This window comes from Aquila chrysaetos, chromosome 5, assembly GCF_900496995.4.
Source record: "Aquila chrysaetos chrysaetos chromosome 5, bAquChr1.4, whole genome shotgun sequence".
Lineage (NCBI taxonomy): Eukaryota > Metazoa > Chordata > Aves > Accipitriformes > Accipitridae > Aquila > Aquila chrysaetos.
This window is the reverse complement of record NC_044008.1, coordinates 60,177,124-60,203,088: the sequence shown is the minus strand read 5'-3', so window position 1 is coordinate 60,203,088 and position 25,965 is coordinate 60,177,124. Positions and strand designations below refer to the sequence as shown.

General features: G+C 38.5%; 1 protein-coding gene across 6 annotated transcripts in view; it reads right to left on the bottom strand.

The window, feature by feature from the left end:
• The window catches only part of PIAS1 (protein inhibitor of activated STAT 1), a 60,941-nt gene that overhangs the window by 17,857 nt on the left and 17,119 nt on the right, over window positions 1-25,965 (bottom strand). For all 6 annotated transcript variants that reach the window (XR_005932457.1, XR_005932458.1, XR_005932459.1 and 3 more), the window contains exons 2-5: window positions 16,724-17,168; window positions 2,689-2,773; window positions 2,013-2,060; window positions 466-556 (exon numbers count right to left, since the gene is read on the bottom strand). Coding sequence is in view for 3 of the 6 variants with exons in the window: in XM_030014807.2 (XP_029870667.2) it covers window positions 466-556; window positions 2,013-2,060; window positions 2,689-2,773; window positions 16,724-17,168 (669 nt within the window). In the remaining 3 variants the exon portion in view is untranslated. The remainder of the gene's footprint in view (window positions 1-465; window positions 557-2,012; window positions 2,061-2,688; window positions 2,774-16,723; window positions 17,169-25,965) is intronic.

The window sequence follows — 25,965 nt, the reverse complement described above, 5'->3', positions numbered from 1 at the left end:
TTCCAAATCCTAACCCTGCCCACGGCATACTAAAAGGCACCTTTGCCATCTCTCCTTTCTCAGTACTGCTGTTCAACCTGCCTGGCTAACATTGCCCAGTCTAATCCTGTGCGCTGTCCCAGTACTGTACGTTGGTGTTTTTCTCTTTAGTCCTGTTGGTCAGTGATGGTCTATTCCCTGCACAGATGACCTCCAAAACAGAGTCAAATTTCAGCTAGCCTCACTGGATGTTTGTCCAACATAAAAATTTACTGTCATGTTTTTTGAAAATTAATCTTCTGGACCTGCTGGTTGGCCTCCTGAGAAACAATTTACTTAACTATCTTTTCCATTCATCTATCCATCTTCATTCAAATGCTCCAAAATGTGAAAACAAAGGTTAGGATAAATTCTAAGGCTAATTTCTGACAGACAGTTCCTCATGATGCTATCCAAATATGTATATCAAAATAACATCTTACTTACTGGAAGGCTGCATGGTTTCCCATTTACTTTCACACACAGATTAGGTGGGAAGTGATCTTCTTGTGGACAACTGGTTTCTGATAAACAAAACCTAAAAGCAAAGAGCTTCCATCATCTTTCACTTCTAAAGTGATTTAAAGATCATCTCTTCCTAGCAGGAATTTTTTTTCCAGAGTTACGAAAGCTCGACAAATCTTGCTAAACACAGTCCTCAAATTAGCTGTACAGATGATTAAGCAGGAAAGCCCCCCAAAATTACAGGTTTGCATCAAGATGGCTGTAGGTTCCTCCTCAGATTTCTTGCACTCCTCAGACTGACTCTGACTCACTCAGATGCAGGCTCCTGTTACAAAAGACAGATCATCCGAATTTCTTTCCTACCATTTCTCCAGCCTGACCTCTTGATACAAGACCAGGGTTTCACAAAGGACAAAATATACAGTCTCTTCAACTGTCCCTCCTCCAACTTCAATAAATCAGACAGCTGTTTAGCCACAGCATCAAATACTATCCTCTTGCCTATGTCAAGCCTCTCACTTAAGACTGTTTTATTTATTTACCTAAGTTCAGACAGGCTTATTTGCTGCTGGAACCAAAGAAAGACACACCCTTCCTTGTCCTATGAAATGCATGTAGGCCAAGATTGCAGACAATAGGCATTCCAAGGACCAAAAAGAGCCTCTCAACTCCACTGGATTTCTTCCAGGGGACCTGCCCCATCCACACAAGTGTACCATCACAGCAGGGTATAGCTATTCAACACAGCTGAGCCTAACAGGCTGCTGCTCTCAAAAAGGGGGAGCTACCTTCTGTTCCCGTTTTCCCTCATGCCTTCTTTGTCCCTATGTCCATCCAACCCGACTTGCTGATCAGCAGAAGGTATCCTAACAAGCAAGACCCAAAAGCAATCACTTTCTGTGGGGCGAGTTAAGAGCTCAGCATGCAGACATGACCAGGGGGATGAAAGGCAAGACAGCCATCTTTGACAGGAGCAAACTCTGAAGTCAGCTCTGCTCACAGGCCTCCGCAGAATAGCAGGTATACATAGGATTTAATAAACTTTGATACATTTGTCAAAGCCTCTAAAATAACCAACAGGTTAAGACCCAACCTGGTGATTCCCAAAATCTTGCCTTCCATTGCCTTGGGTTATCATACCCAGGAAGTACTGTGTTTGACATCTCTGCTAGGAAAAGCAACCCTCCCTGCACATAGATTTTGAAGGCCCGGGCACCTGGAATCCAACAGATAAGGAGTTAAGGAAGGGAGTGTACACACAACCTAAAACAGCTAACTGAAGAAAACCAGCTGGCTATAGCTAAGTACATGCAGTATTCTGACACGCCAGGTATCAGGCCACCAGCAACTTCAGGAAAGCTGCATGTAACAAGGACAAATAGTTAAGGCTGCCCTTTTCAAAGCAGCCAACAGCAAGCTTTTCTAAAGAAAACAACAGGATAAGACTCTTTTCCATAAAGGAAAGCCAACCTGTATCTGCTATATTTTAAAAAACAGCAGCATCAAGAACAGGTGATACAAATACATACCTTAGCTGGACCTGTACTGTGAAGTCACATTTGGTCCCAGAAATATCCCTAGAAACAACAGAACACAGGTTAAAACATACCATTTACACAACAGGTTCATCAATATTCTCTCAGAGTTTGCTGTACATTCAATGTACATAAACCACACTTTCCGCTGTATATATAGTGTATACCACACTTTCCTTCTTCTGGTCAGTCAAACCACCACTCTCAAGACACACTAAAAGATACGCTTTTATTTTTCAAGGTAAATAAATCAATTACATTCCCATCTGTCCTCTACCATTTCCTTTTTTTTGTATACTATAAAGAAAACTCTGATGGGTCACTATGAAGCACCACCTTTATAGTGAATAAACATAGAACTTAACAAAGGATCTGACTGATGGCGAGAAAGGGCTGCAGGAAGAAGAGTTACGTATTTGTACAGTGCTTGGTACAAGAGAAACCTGCCCAATACTCACTGGACAGTGGTGGTATTTAATTCTCTCTTCCTCACCCTCTTCATCAGCTTACATACAGAGGAGAAAAGAATTCCCCAGAAGAGTATTCTCTGAGGCACTACACACACACCTGTGTTCTTTAAGATCACGTTTCAAAATGAAAGATATGGTAAGTTAGTTCCTTTTTTATTTATTTTTATTTAAATACTGTATTACTCATTAAACTCACTCACATTGAACTGCTGATCTGCTGCACTTGTTGTGGCGTCAGTGCAAATGCAAAGCAGGTTTCTCGAAATCGCTGACTATTATCTGATGCTAGAAGAAAACAAGAGATCATCACTTTAAAAACAGCAAATAGAGAGTAATTAACAGAACGATCTCCTTTCATTGAAGCATCTTCATATATATACACACACACACATTTTTATAGCAACCCCAATAGCACAACACACATTTGTTTCTGTAAACAACTTCAGAGTCAACAAGAAAGTTGCCATTTAAACCATCCTGTAAATAAAAATACAATAAGCAAACTTCATATGCATATAAAGTATACATTAAAAAAAGTGATACAGATAACAGCAAAGCTGAGACAAATCAGCTTAAGACTTTCCATCAGTCATGGTAACTTAATGCTAAATATTCTTTGATATTAAATTAAAAAAATTCTTAGGAATTCTCATCAATCACTTTTTTGTTTCCTTTAACGCACAAGATCACAGATTAGCCTGTAAAAGTATACGGAGTGACTGAGAAGTACAACCCTTGCAACTTCTCACATTTCAGTAAGGCATTTTATGTAGTTAAATGCACCAAATATATAACATGCAAACAACTCACAAGATATGCAAGTATGAAATCTGGTTTTAAAGTCCTTCAACTCTGTGCCATAGGGCTCCATAACAAAACAAACACTACTGAAGAATTAATGCACCTGCTGAAAATCAAAGTACTGTTAAACATCTCCAAAATAGTGCTTATTATATCTAAAACATATCCCTTCACCAGGGCTACAGGCACCATTGCAGTACAGAACCATACAAAATGGCAATGAAAATGGCTTTTTAAAAAAATAAAATAAAAAAATAAAAAAAGAGAAGCTTCTCCCCAGAGAACTGTTCAACATGCTCATCAACACATGTAATGAAGTTGTAAGAAGCTTGCCATTCAATTTCATTATTCTTAATAATTTTATAAGGTTATGAATAACTATATTGTATATTAAACACTTGATAAATTTATCGGGTTTTGTTTTACTATAATACACTTCCTGACTCATCCTTGAGTGACAGATGAGTGAATACTTCAGGGTGATACTTCAGATATTTTGTTAAAAACAGCATGTGGTAGGTTGGAACCAACAATAGAATAGACATTGCCTTAGTATAAATATTAACAGCAGCAATCTCACAGAATTACATTTATATCTTTCTTGTATGACAATGCTACAAGATCTGTACATTTTATTAAATTATATGCAACAACCACATGCAGTTCATTATCAGTTGCTCTAAAGCTAGACGGGCAAGAACACATAATATATACCAAACAGCAACTTTTGTGAAAATACTAGCAATAGTAAATCTTTCAAAAAGCATAAAGTTATATAAATAACTTTTTATATTTTATATGTTTTTTAATATATATGCATATATCTTTTTTTTCAATAATAAGTTCTACTGTAATGTCCAAAAGCACCATCTGGGCTAGGGTGCAGCATGCAGCCTCAAGTTTATGTTTAGTTAAACGCTCATGCCTGCAGTACCCAGCATCTATTTTTATTTTAATACATTTTCAATTACATTTCTTCAAATGAGAAACACGCAGGGTTTCACATGACAGCCAGTCATGTTATCACAATATAAGAATTTGCAGGAAATATAAACACAATGTATGCAATTAACAATGACAATCTGTTATAATATTTGGTCTTCAATGTAATTTTGTACCTATTTTTAGTTATAAATAGAAAGATCAGAATTATATACTGTAATCAACAAAAGATGAATTAGCAAAGTTAAGGCACTGCAGACCAGAGAACTGAATAAAGTCAAGTTATTATTTCATGTTTTTAAATGGTTAAATGTGGCCTTAATGTGCCAAGTTTATTTTCCTCCCATGTATTATTTGCTTTACCCTAGAAATTGTCAACTTTGGCTTTATTAGAAAAGTTCTGGAAGGTCTTTGTGAACTTCTGTTGTGAACTCCAAGATCTTTAATTAAAGGCCAAGACTGCTGAACATTTAACTAACGCTACCTTCATTTAAAACTTAATTATCCGAAGAAGTTAAACAGCAGATACCAAAAGAAAAAGTCTAAAACCAAATTTCCCAACCAATCTTTTTCCCTTTCAACTGCTCATCTTTTTGCTTGTTTTGGTTTTGCAGCATCCCCAATCTAAAAAGTCAAGCAGGTAATACGGATTTTTGCAAGCATTAGGAAGAATGGAGAAGCAAAGTAACTTAGCAAAACAGCAAAGGTTCCAAAATTAAATCATTTTCCTCTGTTTGTTACCGGCTGGTATTAATGCAAGAGTTATTTTTGCTAAACAGTGATATGTGATCCTGAAAAGTGGGTTTCTAACTTCTATATTCCGTTTCATCATGCTCTCGCACTGGCCAAATTAAAGCATTATACATTAAAATGGCAGAAAATTAAAAAGTACATTCTTCAGTGCTGACATGGGAGCTTTCATAATTCCAGTTTTCTTCACAAGCTATAGTTCTAGCACATTTTTAAGACAGTAAATAGCCTGTGCTTGAATCAAAAATTTTTGCAACAGAAATAGCCACTTCAAAGTCATAACTGTTAAAATACCACAGAAATGTAAGCATTACTAATAACTGCATTGTGCACACTGCAGTCAATGAATTTATTCTTAACTAGAATCCACCTAAAATGATAAAGGCAAGGAGGAAGGCTTTGGAGGTGAGGGGAGAATGGTTGGTTGGCTGGTTTTAACACTGTCAGTTTAGACTAAGTACAAAAAAGGCCTCCAATATTTCTTCTTATGCTGACTATTAACTTCATATGCACTCAACTTAATAACTGTAAGCAAAAGTCTATGAGCTGATAGATCAATGGTCCCCAGTGATCAGAATGTACTTTATCACATGCTGCTTGATGTTTTCTTAGCTGTAAAACAGCATTAATATACACATGCCATATTTTCAATACATTGCTTTTGTGTACAAGCAATCATCGTGATTACCACGGGAGCACGGCCAAATTGCAAAGAAGGAAGAAACAACTTGTTAATTAGGCAAAGATGATCCAAAAGCCAATCAAAAGATTTCAAAACTCTTGACAGATTGAGCAGTACAGACAGAGGAAGACAGACAAGATGCTACGTTACTCTAAGTTACGGTCAGGCTCTTCAACTAGTATTAGGATACAGCTCTGCCGCTTGGACATGTAACTACCAACCAGAAAAAGAGCAAATTTAATCACCAATTGCCCAATTCAGTGTGTGCTACCATATGCAAATCTAACCTTTACGAACAGGCACATTTCAGCCAATTATAAAGACATAATTTTAATCTTTACATTCAGCACAATATTAAGAAATGGCAAGAACAAACTATGCAAAGAACAAATAGAATCAGTTTAACACAGACAGAAAACAACTTGTAAAAGAGGCCAGGAAGAACAGTGAAAATACTAGGCTATCACATCTGAAAGCACAGTTAAGTTTTACAAAGGCTGCAGCAGTTAAAAGCATTACTTCATTTTCTAGCTTTCAGTTAGGATTCCACGATTGCCTCTCTAACACCAACACACCAGGACAACCTCCCACCCACTTGTGCTGCAGGGAACCCGGCTCCCCACACTGTAATGGCATTTGCAGCCAGGCCGTGGAAAGGAAGGTTCCGCAAAATACACCCTCCAGTTGCAAAATCGTGGCAAGTTAATTGAAGCAGAGGTCAGTTAAATACGGCAAGGAAAAGTCAACACCTTTCATAAAGACTCTGTTTACTACACTTGAAAACCAACTGCCTCTTTATTTTGCTGCCTCACATGCTATTGCAAACCAAGGCTGTGAGGGGGTTTGTCTTGGTGGGGGACAGGGGACATGGAAGGGGCAGGTTAGGGAGGAGGACCTTGTTCGCACATCTGGGGTTTGCCTAGGAGGAAGGGGGAAATGCAGCAAAAAAACCCAAAAGCATACTCTGAAGGGAGATGAGAAATGTTTTTTCTTTGTGGTTTTTCTCTAATCTTCTCCCATATGTTTTCATGCAATCTTTTTATACCCGTATCTATTCTTTCTAGATCTACTTACCCTACAAACAATGCATGAAAATTTCAACAAAACTCATTTAAAGAGAGCTAATTTAGCAGCTTTACTATTTAATACTAAGCTTCCAAGCTTATCTATGACTATAGAAACTCCTCTATTTCTAAGGACTTCAGATTTCTCAAGGCAGAAACATCAGAAATCTGGAATTTAAGTGTGGAAAAGCTAACAGATTTCTATTAATTCATCTGGTGTATCTGCTGTGTTTAAGAACACCAAACAGATCCTGGCAAGTCAAACACATAATTTACTTTTAAAGTTCTAGAGTATGATTAAAACCAGAAATATGCAAATGTATAGTTTTATACAAGAAAATAATTTTGATGGCTAGAAACATGCAACCATGCCCTGCAAACAACTATTATTATTTAACAAAAGAAAGGCAAAAATAGATCTCCAATTGAAAACCAAGTGGATTAAAATAGAATTTATAATCTAACAAAGCTGGAATCTAGCCAGGACAACAGAGTTAATATGAACATCCTTAAGAAAGTTGCCAGTTTTGTGGGGGTTTGGGTTTGTTTGGGGTTGGTTGTTTCTTGGTTTGGGTTTTTTTTTTTTTTCCATAACTATGAATTATTAAATTTTATAACCTTTTCTTTAGCACTCTCTGAATGGTACAGAGCCTGGAGGATTAGTCAAAAGTGGTTTATAGGCCACATCTCCATTGCCATCTCAGAAAGGAGGTACAATGCAAAAATGCCTAATGGACTTTAAAAAAAAAAAAATTTACATATACAGAACAAAGGTGCAATAATTTAAAGAAAAAAACCAACCATGAATCACAAGCATCGCTTTACCTTGCTGCTAAAAAAATTCCTAAATAATTCAGAAATTTGAAAGGGCAGGTTTTGAAAGTATAATAAAAAGCTTTTCAAGCAGACTTGTGTAATTAAATGGGTGTCAACATGAACAGTTTCAGACAAGCCGTATAAAATCCACTTCTCATCTTACCAAAATCTCACCAGTTTTGAAGGGGTGCTGAAGGGGGACGGGGGGAAGGGAGTATTTACTACTACTTCATTCATCCAGCTTAAATCCAGGAAAGGCAATGAATAAAATCCACATTTTCTTGTGAACATGTACATACACTTATTAAAAACCAACACAATCTCAGGTCCATTGCCTCTGCAGGTCCCCAACATTAGTACAACACACTCTAAAATGCCTAAAACACTGCAAAAACATTACAGAGCAGAGTTTCTTCTTCAAAGTTGTTCTTTTTATCAATTCACTATCACCACAGTTTCCTGAATTATTTCATGCTTACCTCATTCAAGTAATGATCCAAACAGCACATGGGACTGGTACATATCAAGTGAGAGTGACCCAATTATGCCTTGCTGGTTGTATATTTTGATAAATATTTCACATGGGTAATGAATTTTCAAAATGTGAGCAAAAACTATTTTAATACATGACTATCATTCACAGGACCAAAACACTTAAAATTCTATATGAATGTATATATACATATGTATGTATGTATACAGACAATGAATATATTACTTATATAAGTAACAATAATGATACTTAAAAAACATTTCCTAACAATTTTATTCTTTATTTTGGAAAAACCCTATAGCGCTAGAGTGAAAAAAAGAACCCAGCTTGAGTGGCTGCATTTTCTACAGCTCTAAAAATATTCTGTTCCACCTCACCAGTACCCACAGCTAAAAATAGCCACACAATCTTTCTGCAGTAAAATACCTCTTGCTGTCTTGAGAAAAAGCCAGTCTCTAAATTTCCATTCAAGAACAGATACCTTAAAATCTTTAATGAAACTTTTGTTATCACATTGTTGAGGTGGTGATGCTTCCTAATGCAACTGCATCTGACCATCATACTGCCAATATACTAAGGTTAATCTTTTCTATCTATCATCACCAAGTGCAGCTTATTAAATAGTGAAGGGAACATGTTACCTTCTAATACAGAAAGATACTTGGACTAAAATTAAACTTGCACTTTACACTGCAGTAATTACCTAAGCTCAGGCCATGAGAAAAGCTATCATTGAATTGGCCTATTACCAATGATTTCCAATAGCACATTTACTTCCAAAGGCAAAAATAATTATGTTAAGTAAGAGTATCAGGACTATAGAAAATTTTTGCTACATGCTGTAAGATAAACAAGAGATATCTAATTGGTTATTCACTAACCTAATACAGTACATAATTTTGATCAGTTAAATTTGTCAAAATATTAGCCAGAGAAACCTAAACATTATAGAAGTTGTCAACCCAATACACAAATAATTCTTGCTTATCTTCCCCAGATAGGTAAGATACCTCATTTTGTTGCAGCACAGGCATTTTGCTTTTTCTTTTAAACAACAGAAGGCATTGTATCAATTTATGTTCAATCCTCTTTCAAATATCACTGCTCAAAATTTAATACACTGCCTCCAAGCTACATCAAAATTACTGCATTTAGATTAAGGCACAGAAAATGTTTACCTTTTAAAAAGGTAAAATTCAGACAGGCTTTGAATTATGTTCAATTGCAGCAGAAGCCAGAAAATCCATTACACAATACTACATACACATAGCTCCTCATAGTGTAATTTGTCCACAACCTCTTCTATCAGTCCTGAACAGGGTTCGTTTATAAAACTGCTTTTGGACGTGAGATCAAATGCTTGTGTACAGTATAGTGCAATACCTGTATCTAAGCAGAAACCAAGCAGCTACATGGGAGAGAAACAATGAAAGGATACACCTTAATGGGGGATCTACAACATCCCGGGATGCATCATTAGCCCTTTTAAAACCACCGCAATTTATAAAGTTCCTGGGTAACACAAGTGTTTATACATAAACACTTCCTCACCATTAACCACAACCTCTTAGCACCAAGCTCCTGCCATCTTCTAGAATCAAGCAGCAGTACCTTTTAAATGACTACCCACCATACCCTTAATTTCCTGCTGCCCATTAAATGCATCTGTAGTTTGTAGTATCAGGTCAGTCCCAGCTAGACCACTCCTCAGAGCCACCCTCTCCCCTGGAAGGCAGGAGAAGCCTCTTGCTAATCGCTAGAGCCATGTCAGACCAGGCTAAAACTGGACCCTTCGCCCTGACCAGCTGCACGGCAGCCATCTAAGAGCAGGGCCAAGGGCTGTGCAGAAGCACAGCGTGCCCTGCACAAGCCGTGGGCTTCAGGAGCTCGGCCACACCAAGCTCACATCCAACACCAAGAGAAATCTCAGATTCCCATTTCTGGTTTTGTCACTTGCTTGCTGTGACATCTTGGCCATTTCACTTCATTTCAAACACTTATAACAATGGATATTGTGTATAACCTTAACACTTCAAAACTACTTGCAGGGAAGCATTTTAATAAACATACAAATCATTCTTTCCTTGATAGCGGTGACTAGCTCTTAACCCACTTCCACGGGTTAGAGCTGCACTACACTCACAAATACACTGCATTACTGTGAAGTGACAATGCCACGTTCTTCAGCTTAAACCAGATGAAAAACTGAACTCCGGTTCTGGTCAGTCTGCTGCATTTATCACTTAAGATCATTTTTAGGTTCTGTTCAATTTAAGCTTTTAACACTTAATACTCAGAAGGAACAGACAGAGCTACACCGGGGGTGGGAAAGGCAGAGAGTAAAGAGACACGAATGAGCTTATTTGAAATAGTGCCTAAACATATATATGAAAATAGCCTGGAAATACTCCAAGGGCTACAATTAATTCATAAATATTACGTGTTTTATAACTCTCTATGATACGTTGTATAAACAGAATAGATCAGCTGGAAACTCTGTGCAATTGGACAGATATTTATGTGGGTTTTTTTTTAATCACTTACGTATTAGAGAATTTCTGAGCAATGAGGATTTCTGAAGACCTACAGTTAGTATTAAGGAACAATTTCATGCGGACCTTCAGTGCCAGAACTCTCTGCCCTCCCAACCTACCTCTGTGGTGTAAATACCCACCCACCCCAGCTCTCCTCTCGCCGCTGCCCATCCTGGGCCCACAGACCTCCACTGCACATCTGTTCCAGCATTTTACCAGAGGGAAGGAACATCACTGGATCCTCCATACTCTTAAGTCACTTGATCTCTTTAGACAGCTAAACGTATGTCCCAGAACTCAACTGCTGCCATTCAGACTTGAAAATTTTAGCTTCTATTCCTAAGAGCACCAACAGCAGCTAAACACTCCAAATGGGCAGTACTAAAAAGCTGGCACTGCCATGTCCCTACATGGGGTATCCTGCTTATACTGCATTTTTACTCTCACCAAGAAAGTAGCAAGTTTTATAAGCCTAATAGGAAAGGCAAAAAATTAAAGTTCATGATTAGATAACAGAGTCCCTAGTAAGCTCTCTACCAGGATTAGCACAAGCCACATCATCTTTTTCTAAAAGCCATCATAAAGGGAGATAAAAGTATCTCTAAAAGACTCCAAGTTACTGAAGACTTCCAAGTCCCAGCAACATTTCCAACAGCTACTAAGTGACCTCAACATCCTGGTTGCAAGTGGAAATCTTAAAAAATATGTATTGCAATAGCACAGCTTCCTCTCTCATGCTATGTGAGCACCACTGCTAGGCCTCAAGCTCTCCAAACGCTTAAAAGGGATACCACTCCAAGCTCAGATTGGTTCACTGATTATTAGCGGATTACTCACATGCTTTGAGTCAACCACGTGGTTTGCCATAATTCCTTCTACTAAAAGCTTTAATTAGAATCATAGAATATCCTGAGTTGGAAGAGACCCACGAGGATCATCAAGCCCAACTCCTTATCAAATTATCAATTATCAAAAAGATATCCTAATTTGATCTTGGAAAGCAAAGTGGCTTCCTAGATCCATTCATATCAGAGCAGCAGTGTCTGAAAACATCCATATCCTGTAAGGTCCTGGAATTTGGGTGATCTCAGTTCTGCGCATGAGGAGATTGAGCAATCAGCTAAAGCGAGCCGTGATAAATTATATTCCTTTTCTTGTAGCACAAGAGCTACCCGGTTGGTTAAAGCTCTCATACTTAAAAGAAACAGACTCAAGCCTATGGAAAGATTCTCTATACATGAACTTGAGGCATACCACATGCAAATACAAGCTGAAGCCAAAAAAAGAAACTTAAGTGCACTGTAATTCTAGTTCAGCTACAGCACATGAACAAGACAGAACTAATATTTCAGCTTATTCTTGCAAAACTAAAAGCTGTAGAGCCGGAAGTCAGAAAGCTCAAGCCCGAGTTGAGAATATAGTGTTTTGTTGAACTTCCTCCCACAAAGTACATTTAAAAAAATAACAAACACAGAAGACAGTAAAAGCATGACTTTCATATATACCGTGATACTGATTGCACAGAGCAACAGATCAGCTTGCTGATATATGAAAGGGAGAAATACTTGCCAAACAAAACTTACATAGTTTCCAACCTAGATTTCTAAGTGCACTGAATTGTTTAATTGTTTAATAGCTGTACCTTGAACTACAGTCACCCTAAAGATTTTAGTCAGATCAATTGCAAGATCTGTCTTCAAGAACACAGCATGTCCAAGTTACCATGATCAATCACAGTCAAAAAGAAAATTTCAAGGTAAATGCAAGTCAGAAGCACAAACGCTGGTTAGTAAGCACTTAACTCTTGAGGGCAGGCACCAGGGGTGAAATTCTGCTTATTGGAGAAACCCTGTTATTAGAATCCACAGATTAAGAAATTAAACTAAGACCTAAGCAAATCAAGACAAGCCTCAGTAGAGCCATTGGAAGCTCATCTAACCCGATGGAGCCAGTATCTGGAGTCTGGCAGCATGCTTTCTCTAAGTGATTGAGTCCCCAAAAAGCCTGATGCTTGTCTCCTCCTTCCAGGAGGCTGTGACCTGTAGGCAAAAAATCTCATTTTCCAAGGTTCAGTTCTGAGTTTGTGTTGTGTTCCATATCACTTAAACCTGAAGCAAGCAAATAAATTGTAGGATGATCATCCGTATGCCAGTCAGACAGTTTTTAAAAGAGTAGCACAGCCCTCTTTAATCCTTTAAATTGAAAATAAAAGGTTAATTTCCCCTTACAGGTAAGTAAAGACCCATAACCTAGTTAAAATGTTTTTTGGAACAACTACACAGCTAAAGCAATTAGGAATGACATATGCTGTAACAAGAAGTATTTTTAAGATGTTGTTGAAGTATCTAATGTCCCTTCCATAATAATCTGGCAGAATTTTGGTACTCTACTCATCTCGTACTGAACACACTTCACCGCACAAAAGAGATGTTATCTGTGTATTAGAAGTTACTTCTAGAAAATTGGCCCTATGCTTAAAAAACAACCAATTAGCAGCGTCTGTGCACTGGGGGCTGAAAATAGGGAAAAATTAAGTGAAAGCTGCAGCTTCACTTCAGAAATCAACAACCAAAATTCTCCTATTTAAAGGAGTTCCTATTCAAAAAAACAGCAGAGAAGTCACAATAATAAGGCAACTTTCATACATTCCATCAAGGCCAAACTGGATAGCTTTTCCTCCAAAAAAAACAGTCATATAATCACATCAAATCGTGGTTAACCATGGGGCAGAATGCTCAGACTTCTCACTAGCACTGCAAGAGCTCAATGTACAGATCCATCTACCAACATACGTTTTCAGAATATAGAGCATTCCTAGTTGGCTTGTACACAAAAACATCCAATGTAGAAGCTTTCTCAATTTTGCAATAAGGATGACTAATAAAATATGGATCAAATTCGACAGCTCCACTAAACATGGACAGATAGCTCTTCGTCTCAGATAAACAAGCCCAACTGACAGCCTTCTTGGGAGTAAAGAAAATGCTGTCATCTCCTGACAGCACAGCCAGCATAACCATTAATTGTCAGTATTAGCCACACAGCCCTGGAAGAGCTATGCAGGAGTCATGTACTTGAAACACTCGGAAGGAAGCAAGAGACTCTGCTATCTGAGCAGAGTAACAGCAGGAGGAGAGTCCCACCATCAGCAGGGCCTAGCTGCTATTTTCAGTTCTTCGAACAAGAGCAGGTTGAGGTAGCATAGGCTGAGTTTACGAGTTCAACTAGCTAGGCAAGTCTGCTCTTCTGCAAGCATCCTACTCACTGCTACAAGTTGTATGGGCTACTGTAAGCCAATGAAAGTTAAAACAAGTTAGCCAACGGCCTTCTAACCTTAGCTTGTCACACATGCTTCAGCCAGCCATGCTCAAGTAAAGATCCTCAATAGCTGTTGGTGAGAAGGCTACAGATGGATAAAGCACCACATTTCGTCCTTGCCATGAATCCAGCCCAGCAAGCAGTCGACATCTCGATTTCAATCACAGTTCAGAGCTACATTTTGAGGAAGCAAGTGTATGAAGGTAACATCCATTTCCTCCTTTTGTTCTTGACATTAAAAATAATAGTTAGCAAATTTAATTTCCTTATCTGTTATTCACATTAACTTGTGTACTACCCACCTACGTAAAGTATTTGGGTAGAGAATGCACGTTCAAGTGCCCTGCTGTGCAACTCCCTTCCCTAAGGCTTCATCAAATTATTGTTTTTCAAATTAATAATCACTTCTTGATGGGAAAGAAGACTACTGCAGCAAACCTTCCAAGCAATTCCACCTTGACTTGGGAAAGACCAGGCAGAATCACATCCAAAGATGTGCTTTGCCCAACTTTTACATAATGACTATCATTTCAGAAGAAGCTAAAGATCCTCAAATGAGTGGAAAGAGCACTCATTCTCTCCTTCACACATATTTTTTTCTTTTCCTGTAGGTTCCATTTTAAGCAGGGAGATAATTATTTAAAACCCCACATCAGGTCATCAGTTCATTCTTGCGGTAGAGGGAAACAAAGTAAATTCTGAAGTTTCTTATCCCTACCCCATGAGGAATCTGATGGGAAAAAGCAAGCAGGAGATGCTGAAGCGCTGGCCAAATGCCAATAAGTAGTTCTGAGTGTTTGTAATATGCATCTGCCATTTGAAACAAAGCCAGGGAATCTAGAAATTTGACATTTGAGGAAATCCACATTGTTTGCAGTGGTGACAAGGACGCCCAAACCATTTGGGGCAAATATTCAACAAATCATTTAAGACTTTTTAGTTAGAGTACCAGTAACTGTATAAATGGAAAAAATTAATACAAGTCTGCCCCATACTTGCATTTAAAACTGCTAAGCTGTATGCACAATTGCTCCAAGTTGTTTTGGAAGCGTATAAAGCTGCATATTACTGGTTATTAATCCAACAGGTTTTTTCATTAACATATATATATTTATTACTCTAAAATACCTTCATGACATTTATAGTTAGCAATTTTACAATCTGTAGCAACATTACTTTCCACTACAAAAGGAAACAACCAACCATTTCTCATATGCATGGACACTGAAGTTTTCTCCTCTCCCAAAAGCACAAGAAAAAAAAAGCTTTCTAATAGTATTACTTCGGACAAACAGAAAGACATCTGCAGACAGGATTCACATGCAAAACAAAAACCCCAAACAGACCCTTAAGTTAACTGAAAGGACAGAGATTGCTTATAAAGGTATCTGGTTGGAATTTCACCCACTTCCATTTTCCTACCTTGACACTCAGAGTCCACAACGGGGGAAAAAAAATGTATCCTATTGTATATAAACTCCTCAAGTAATAAGACATGACAGAGCGTGAATTATGATCTCTTCATTTGGGGCCAGTCTGTCAGACATGGAGCTGACAGCAAAGTGTTCTTACCACATCTAGGAATAAAAGCATACCATAATTCCCGCACTGGAATGTCTTATTGAAATTACAGCATTATTTTTAAGTATTTATAATGTAGAAGTGATGGAGACACATACTGAGTACCTAATTATCCTGTACCACCAGCATTGCCTGGAATGCTTATTAATCAATTAGGTTTTAGATTAAATCTAAACAGATACAGTATACCTCTTAAAAGAATACCTGAACCAGAAGGTTATCAAAAGCTATCTGGTTTTCCCTCAGTGTCTCAGTTATAACAGTTAAAACAAAAAAATATGCAAACAACTATGCAACATACTTCAGAAATCTGCAGGCCACCATCACCACTCACATATCAGGCCTCCTACGTCCCTGTAGCTGTTCAGACTGTTAATGTAAAGTACCTGCTCATTTCTGTTTACAAGGGATCTCTTTCGCAAAGGACTTTTTTTTCACTCACCCACCATCTCCCCGGCTCTACTCTCACAAACCTCCTCCTACCAGCTATTCTCACAGTGAATCTTTTCCAAGGTTTCAAGACAGCAGAGGTTCCAACATGCAAGCAGCCCCTCCAGAAATCAACAGGACTATTGTATTTAAGCAGCATTTAAGAGTATTAAAAGTTAACCACGCTGTTAAGTGCTACATGGAGTCAGAGCCAGAAAAATCACACATTGTTATATAATGCTCTAGAAGCATCAGATTATTCTCAGCAGCTACACAAGTGATTTATACCTTAATACAACAGACAGTTTAAAGAAAAGTAGCCACAACTGCAAAAGAACCACAAGTCTTCCTAAATTCAGATGTTCAGGCTGTAATAGATCACAGCAAGTATCTAGCCTGGCATTCTTTCCCAGCACAGATGAGAAGATTTTGTGGGCTTGATGGATTCGGAGGTATTGTTATTTTGTTTTTTTACATAATTAAACTCTATGGTTTATAAGAACTACCGAAAGCAGACAGGTTTTTTCCTTTTTCTATGGTTTAGTTTGTTTCTTGTAAAGTTGTTTCTTTCAAACTCACCCCTTCGATATAACGGATCTTTGAACCATATTTAGTGGCTCAGCTAAAGCAACTAATGAGTGTTACGTAAGATGTCTCTCCATGTAGAACAATCTGTTCCAAAAGTTACCAAAAATAGCAATTCTCTAAACACTGGTGTGATGCAATATTTAACCAGTTACTGCATTAGCAGCTGAATTCATCCATTACTATTTAAAAAAAAAAAAAAAAAAAAGAGTTCAAATATTATTACATTTGCAACCTTACCTAGGCTGGTAGGTTTTATCAGCTCATCCAACAAGTCATAAAAAGGTAATTTCTGAAGTTTTATGTCAGGATGGACAGGGTGGAGCGCAGATGTGAGATGGGGGAGTTCCAGTTCATGTTTAGGTCCCAGAAGCGAAACAGGAAGCAATGGTGACGTGGCAGGGTGGCCATCGTAACTGAGCTGTGGAATGGTAGACGGAGACAAAGTTGCTGGCATGGAGCTCGAGTGTACGCTGGGGATAGATAAGTCTGCAGGTGTCATGATTTTTTGAGGGAACCTTCGCCTATAGAGTTCTTTGATTTTCATTTGTACAGCTGGACTGCAGCCAGCCTTTAACAAATGCAGTGCTTTTGTGAGAAGTTCGTGTTTTCGTCCGTGCTTGTTCCTTCCCGCGTAACCCAGAAGTACTTGCAGTTCAGAAACTCTAAGGCTCATAACCATTTGCTTAAAAGAAACAAAACAAAAAATTAGTATTCAAGTTACATCATCTTAAACACTAACATCAGAATGTGGCTTAATCCCATTAAGCATACAGTTTTTAAAGGCACACCTCTACTGCTCTTCCTCCACTGATTATCCAAAATATAATGTAAAACAGTACTTGTTCACAGACATATATCTACTTCGAAAGTCTGTAATGAGTAATTTTTAAAGGGATTTCCATTTGCCATACACAATTCAGGACAGCAATACTGGCGGGGGGGGGGGGGGGGGGGGGAGTGCGGAATTGAGAGAAGGACAAGTTGCCAGTACAAAATAAAGCTTGTAAACATAACCATTTTCTAATCACTGTTCTGCTAGCAATTCTAATGTTAGCAAATTTTTTCACTTCCAGCTAGATGAATAAAAAGTCACATATCGACAATATCCAAGTCTCCAGTACCTGTACTTAAAAGCTGTGCCAGTCCTTAACTCTGGAACCCTACCTCATTTTCAAGTCCCTCCCTCACTTTTTGCCATACAGCATAACTAATCCACACAGGTTCAAAGGAAAGGAGAGAAATGACCAATGTTAAAAAGAGAGACATTATAATCTGAGTTGTGTTCAACCACATATGATTATTACTGAATTAAAGGAAACTTCTTCCGATTCAATTTTCTTACTTCTCACATCAGAGCCGCATGTTCTGTTTTGGATGGGGGAGTAGGGCTTTGACTTCTATTAATTAGTTTCTTCATTTACACAGTCTTCTACTGTCTCCCAACATGGTCTAATGAATCAAACTAGTAAGACTTGTAAACTGTTTCACTTCTTCAGGAACTGAGAAAAACACTATGCAAAGTAGCAAAACCAGCAATCGCCTGTGTGCACAAAGTACTTCCCCGCTGGTCAAGCAGGAGCCAGAAAGTCAACTTACGAGCCTAGTTTCTATTTTAAAACTTCTTTCAGTGCTTGACAGTGGCTTGTTCGCCAACACAACGCCTGTGACACCAGCTGAAATTATATTCCCGCGGAATTTTGCATTCCCAAGAAACCACAAGGAAGTGAAATGCCTAGAACTCATTGCCACGACTGGCTATCTGCATCTTCTGTATGAAACCATTAAATACCCTGAATATTTTGTAGTCAATCCCAAAAGACCAAATTCAAAATAATACTTGAAGTATATATTTGGGACTAAAACAGCTAATTCAGCATATCAGGGTTCTGCAATTTCCCAGCCACTGAACGCTGAATAACCAAACTAGCATTTACAAACTATCTTTGAAATAGAGTACAAATGCTCCCATCCTCTCCAGCTCTTCAAACTGTGCAAAGTGTTCAGACGCGTACATTACTCAAGTTATGTTCACATTAATTCTTAAACCTAAAGTGCTAATATTAGAAAATACGCCATCCCTAGCTTTAGCAAAACCACCCCAAAACTCTCATCAATTCCTCAAACCTCCAGCACCTGCAAGAGATCTCCAATGCACAGGTGTCCACAAGAAGTATTTCCCTGTACCGAAATAGGTCGTGTTATTTAAAAGCCCTAAATTAGATGATTCATGTATTTAATGAGGTATGCACCCAGACAGATTTAAAATCTCTGCTCTGTTGAACCACACCAACAGAACTGAATAACCTTGCTGCAAATCTTAGATAAACCTTGCTGCAGACTACCACAAACATTTCTAATATAACAGGAGTTTGCTGGCATTTTTTTTTCTGAATACCCTGAGAACCTACTTCACACTTTTAACTATGGGAGCTACTAATGAGAACAGGGGAGTTACTTTGTAAGAAACAGAGATGTCTTAAAAGAATAAGGCATTTCAGTTACAATCAGAAGTGTTGACAGCTGAAAGTGAAACAAATAGATCCGAAACATGGAAAAATGCTACTTATAATGCTTTACAAACATTTCTTCAACAGAATGAGCAGTCACAGCAGAAGGGTTTAAAGCCTACTACCATTGCCATTAGAAGTCACTTCCTGAACAGCCAGAACCTCTCAGAGTTTCGTTCTGTTCTTGTTTTGTAATAAACTCATAGGCCTAAATTGCAAAAAACACAGAGGATTAAGAAATAATTGAGCTAACAAAGAAGCTCCTGCTACATGTTGGATGTTTTCCATTTTTTTGAAGGTATAGGCAAATTAGAAATAAGCATACAGAAAGCAGGGTCTATCATGTAGCCAGACACACGACCCAAAACAAATAAAATTCCCCAGATCTTCCCCACCCTAGCGCATTCCTTACAAAGGAGGACAAGAACATTTTTATTTGCAATGTTGAGGGCACTAACAGATACATCAAGTAAAAACGCAGTCACGAAAAAACCAGCAATAAAGGCTTGTGGGTTTATTACAATTTCATGTCATCGGAACCTTTCTGACACAAATATAAGTAAAAAGAGGCAATGCCTTAAAACAAATGCCACACACACACACACATCCATAGAGTTTTGCCAGTGGATTGTGTCAATCAGTGGCACAGGGAAGCAGAGCCCAACAGACAGCCGTGCTGGCAAAAGTCTCTCACGTTGCTGCAATCTGAACATGAAAATTCCTCTCCCCTCCTCCAACACAGTTGTGTTTTATTTGAGGACACAGCCCAGCTCTACCAGCAGAAGTGCCTCTGCCTCTACAAGCACTATCCAGGCTACAAGCCCTTGGCCCATGTCACACTGGTACCCTAATCTTAGAACAGGCAGGATAATTATAGCAGGGAAACAAACCAAGTGCTGTCAAACACACAAAGTAAATACATGAAAAAGCTGCAATTTATAATTTTTTTTCCTGTCACATCTCACCTCATCACAATTCAAACCCCTTGCTGGCTTAGTTACACTAGCAAAGCTGAAGGGCAAAGACACAAAGCATTTTGCTTCAGGAAATCTTGCTTTTTTTTTCCTGTTGCCTGAAGTAGAGTAGTAAAAAGATCACTCTCAGCAGTACACCTGCATCTGCAGCAAGCTACAAAACCCACCACAAAGAGTCTGTCTCCCAACAACATCAAATATCCACAATGCAAGTAACTGCCCCTACCTCTGGCTGTTTATCAGAATTGGCAAAATGTTTTGGTTTTTCTTTCCTAACACAACAGAAAGTAACAAAACAACAACAAACCCAACCAAACAAAAATAAAAGGATATACACAGCTACCAAGGACAGATTGAAAGATAGCTTGCAAACTGCAATTACAGATAACTAGGTGTTTAGTTACATGTTCACATACAGGTAAATACATGTTCTTACAAACATCACACTAGTGCACAAGAAATTGATGCTATTTAGCTATGAAAAGGTTGAGCTACTTGCCACTTGCCTAACTTCGGCAGGAGAAACACAGCAAGCTGACCGCAACCCAGTTTCAGATACAACAAATTCCAGTATCAAGCACACTAGGTGTTCTGACGTTGTGCGTTTTGGTACCTGTAATATCTAGGCAATATCTAAAATTCAAAGAGAGGGTGAGGACAGTAGAAAAACTGCTCTAAGTATAAAAAAGTATGAACAAGCTTTACAGAAACTCAACTTATCTCAGTTTAGCAGAGTGTTTCTATTTTGACTCACTGTAAAGACCTTCACAGAGTTTATAAGGTAACTCTAATCTATAAACATGCATCTGACATTTCCTGCTCGACAACACAACACAAACGTGTTCCTCCGCAAAAGCTGCATTAGTCATGGGGATTGCTTGGTTCGTTATATACACTCCTGCTTCAGCCCACGTCCCCTCACCCAAGGCTTTTGACCACAGTCCATCCTTCCCAAAGCCATCAGGGCATTTTGCTGTCTTACGATAAATCACCTAATTGTATGTGTCAGGCAGGAGATCCACAGAAGCAAAGAGCCCAGATTATTTTCCCACCTCTCAGTTGCTTGTTTCCAAATCTGTGCCACTTTTCTCCTGTCGGATTGTGTGAACTCAACCATTTGATGCAGTTCATGCTACAGCCACATGAGCAGGTGCATCTCCCTATTTCTGCGTGTTGAGAAAACATTCTCAAGCAACTCATCTGAAAACAAGGACTATTTCCTGCTCCATGCCTACTTCAGATAACCAATAAGGTTTGGAAGAAAATGGCTTAAGGATGCAAAAGCAATCCATGGGTGGCATCCTACATCATCCACCTACTTCTCTCCTGTGACTATCAATAGGAAAGAATGTTCTACCTACAGCGCTCTCTTTCAAAAGAGTTAGTACACTTTTTTAAAAGCTAACAGATATGAAAATTGTTTAAGTCCCCCAAACCAAAAATTGCATGTAGACACTTATGAGGTAAGGAGGAACAAGAGTTTTCTCCAAAAACATCCACAAAAGGACTATTAAATAAAAAGCATCAGGCTGCAGCATCAATGAACGTTTTGTAGCTCCTGACTCACCAAGTTCTCTCAATAAACAAGCATGTCTGGTTGGAGAAATGTGTCTATGCCACACAACAGGACCATTCTGCTTTGTGAATGCTGTTTAGGCATTCAGAGTAAATACTTCACCAGGAACCTTAACTTGTAACAGAGCAGCCAACATTAAGAGTCATTTACTTTGATTTCTCTCTGCAAAGCAAATAGCAGAGAGAAATCTTTATTTTTAAAGAATGGTTTTCCACACAAGCCCAGTCATTCCACCCATCAAGGAAAGATGGCCAGGCTGGGCAGCTTTCTGGCTAGAGAAGTCCCATCATTAGCACAGGTCAGGTTAACAGGTCAGACCAAAGAAAACTGCTTTCAAGAACTGGACCTTGTCTCACTGATCTATGAAGGTTGGGAATTAAGTTTAAAAACAAATAAAATCTACGTGTTAGTGCCTCTAGATATGAAATTCCTTTGATAACTCTGTGTGGTGGGTCTCACTGGCACATAATTGAGAGAAGTGCAACTAAAAAGCAGATTCAGGCAGAAAATGTCATTCTAGACTGGAAAATACATGGGGGCTAAAACACTGGTTTGAAATGCAGGAGACAAGCTGTAAATCCCGCTGCTCAAGGAAGGATCAGATACAGGTTATCTGCTGAGATCCAACACCACAGATTGTGAGCCTTCACCTTTTTTTCCCATTTTTTGAAGGGAGGGACTTGCCTGACAGGTAAAAACCAGAGAGCAGTCAGTATTTTTTTTTTTTTTTAAATAAATTGAGCAGTGTCCGTAGGAAAGCATGATGGACAATACTGAAAATTTATCACAAATACCAGTACCACAAGGTACTGCCTTCAAAACAGCATACTCATCCATCAGAGGCAGCATTAATAGTTCCAACAATTTGATGAATGCTTTCTAGAAAGGGTATTTTTATATCCCCAGTAATCAGCCCCAGGATCTATCTGGAGAATTTAACAAGTTATTTCCGGATGTTTATGATAACTAGAAGCTGTGAATAAGCTCCAAAACACATTCAAAAGATTTGCCAGCACAACAAGAAGCATTTGGCTAGGTACCACACCGCATTTTGTGCCTAAAGCTATACAACAGGTCCTCCACAATTCTCTAAGCATTAACATGAAAGTTAAAAGGGGAAAAAAAGAAAAGAAAAAAATGACCTCAAACACTACTCAAAAGATGGATGAAGAGAGTAAGTAAAAGGAGAAGGAAGAATGAAAAAACAGATAACGAACTGGAGGTCACCCATTTATAATCAGCAATTTAAGACAGTGACAGTAAATTTCTTGTGTTACTAGAAACGCAGTGATTAGCAATAGTTTGCTAACAGTCTCAGAAATTAAGAATCATTATCACAGAAGAGGGCAAGCACTGCAACAAGTCACTTCAAAGGCAAAGTGTAAGACAGAAAACCCTTCTGACTACACCCCTGTACTCTTTTAAAGTCTTCACCACAGGAGCCTCCACACTGACACCCTGCACAGCACCTTCAGCCCCAGCATCCAGAGGGATCAGCTCTGGCTACAGTTTGCATTAACAGTGTGCACACATTCACACTGACAAAGCTCGAACACCGTCTTCAAGGACGACGCAAATGGAAATTTACCCCTTATGAAACAAGGAAACTACTATTCAAGGAATTCCAAAATGCACTTTTTAAAAAAAAAAAAAAAAAATCAAAATTGTTCTTTTTTCCAATAGAAGCGACTAGGAAGCATTAGATTAGTATGGAAATGGTTTTGAATTAATCTCAGTATGCCTCCAACACCCAGCTGTAAAAATACAGGAGAGCTCTTGCATGCTATGAACAGCCTCTTTAACCCCTGATATAAATCTTCGGAGAAGAAAGCTATACCTGAGCTACATGAGCTCTCTACAGTTACACAGACTAAACTCTTGGGCTCTAAGACATTTAAGATTTGTGAAAATGGGAAATCACAAAGGCAAAAATATTCCCGTCTTTTATGAAGGCACATTCCCTAGTCCTAAATTCTATCCGCAAGACTCACACAAGGAAGCTATCAAGGCTAAACTATAAAAATTGAAGTCAGTCTACCAAAAATCTGCAAGAGGGAGTGAAAAAACCAATTCATGGAAGCTCAAGCGCCTCGATGACAGGCTGTAACTTCCTGCATTTGTCTAATGCAACCAAAACACTCAAAGGTTGAAGTCACCGTAATTCAAAATGGAGGGGAGGCAAAAGCACAGAACAGTCATAAATATGCAACATACTACAACCTTTAAGGAGGCCATTGGTTTTCATAATGAAAACCCCATCTGTCTCCTAGAGTGGTATGTACAATGTTTTGGCAAGCAGGGCAGCGCTAAAAGAATAGGTACAAACCAATGGCAGGTACAAATATTATTTGCCTTTTGTTACACACGCAAGGAGACAGGGTATTTCTTACTCAAAGAAACCCTATATTTACACAGTTTATCAGTGCTTATAAAGAACATGTCACAATTGTATGACCAAATCTAAGCATTCGTCTAGCTGGCAATAAAAATAGATTTTAATCCATTAAAAATGCATCAACAAAATTATGTCCATAGGTTGCAAATGCCAAAAATAGCCTGGACTGACTTACTCTTGGTATCTCCACAGATATGGGCTTCCTTAAGGTCAAACACTGTATTCATGATTTTCACCAGGTAACATATTTCTTCCCATGCTAGCAGAGAAAGTACACTATAAAGCTTAAGTCATCAGGTGTTATTTACTTTAGCATGCTCACAAACAATATATTTCCTTGCAAATGATATGGTTGCGTATCTGTTAATATACACATTATGACCCTTGAACCAGCCTACCCAAATGACGAAGCTTAGATTCAAGCACCTGCTAACACTAGGGATCTCTGGCAGTGATCATCTAAAAACTGCAACAGTTCAGTCTAAAGGGCTGCTGAACTTGAGGTCCTGCAATTCCCCACTGCCATCCTTCTGTATTTAGTTCACGTAACAACTTACCAAGTATACCATAACCACTTAACTCTTAATTCCACAGATCAACTAGTACAATGAACATTTTTCTTAACCACTCTTGGCAAACGTTGCTTGCTTGTATCTGTCATGCTGGTAAAACTTGACTAACCTCAAATTTAGTAAGTTTTAGTTAGGTCAGAGCAATGCTGTTTCATACATGAACACAAATCTAAGCTCTCCTTCCAGCCCACAGTTCAGGGGCCTCCATCTAATCCTACGCCAGTGACGCTACCAAGTTCTTAGAGATGTCGGTGGCTTACTGGAGACAAGAAAACCCACAGTGATAAAAGTAACAAAATTCATTGACAAGTGGAAGGATGTTGCAAAAGAAAACAGTACGACAGCTCTAGCCCCACTGAACTGGCTGCTAGTAACAAGAGGCAGGCCGAGTTTGGAATTTTTAATATAATCCCCATGTGCTAAAAGTTGTCTTATGTTTTTTACAGATGTCTGTGGTATTTTGCTATGCTATCATACATGTGAAATATCTTTGAAAAGCCTTGACACATATAACCCGGCAAATTAGGGTAGGCAATTGCCCTCCTAGACCTCCACTCCACCCCTTTCCCTAGAGGTTATTTCCTCTGGAAGAGAGATTCAGCAGAACCGACTGTGTGCCCACGTACCCAAAATGCCACTTCAGTGCCTGAACACTTAAATCTCTGGCATTCTTTTTTTTTTTTTTTTGTATATGATGGCTTGCAAACCACATTGTGTCCTGCCCTGCCTCCCTGGCTGCACATTAACACTGCCGTAGCAGAGAAGTGGGGCAGGCAGCTGGTGCAGTAACTTGCTCAAACTGCAAAAGCTAGATTTGTTGCAGAAAGTCTGCCAAGACTTTAGTCATGTCTAAATTGTATTTGATTTAAAGTAAGTCACATTTTATCTTAATCCATAACAAAAGTTTTACCGTTCTCAAGAGATTTTATTCACTAGGTGAACTATATTATTACTTTTGGTATTAAATAAGGTTGCTGACACAGTAGTAATCTTCATTTCAGTTCTTGGAGACTCAAGTTTTTTTCAGCCACACTCAACTTAATTGTCCCTAGTGTATTTATCTTTGCAGATGGGAATTATTTGTACAGAGCTACGCGCTAGCATGATTTTCATGACAACTAACTGCAGAAATACTAGTTTAGACAATCTCTGGATACAAAACAATGTGCCTCTCTAAAGACAAACAGCTTACACCTAAGGCTAATAATGAAGACAATTGTTTTCAGCTATTTGGGAGAGGGTCATTGCCAGACAAATTTACTTTTTATTAAGAACGTTCTTATCCTTAACTAAGCCTTTCAACTGGCTGACAGAAAAGCTAATTCCTATGCAATAAGCTTCAGTGAAGCCCAAGCCAGCCATAGACACAGCTGTCCAAAGAGCTTGCTAAACACAGTATGTCCTATTATAATCTAACAAATAACACAAAAGGTCTACAGCGGTATAATCAAAATA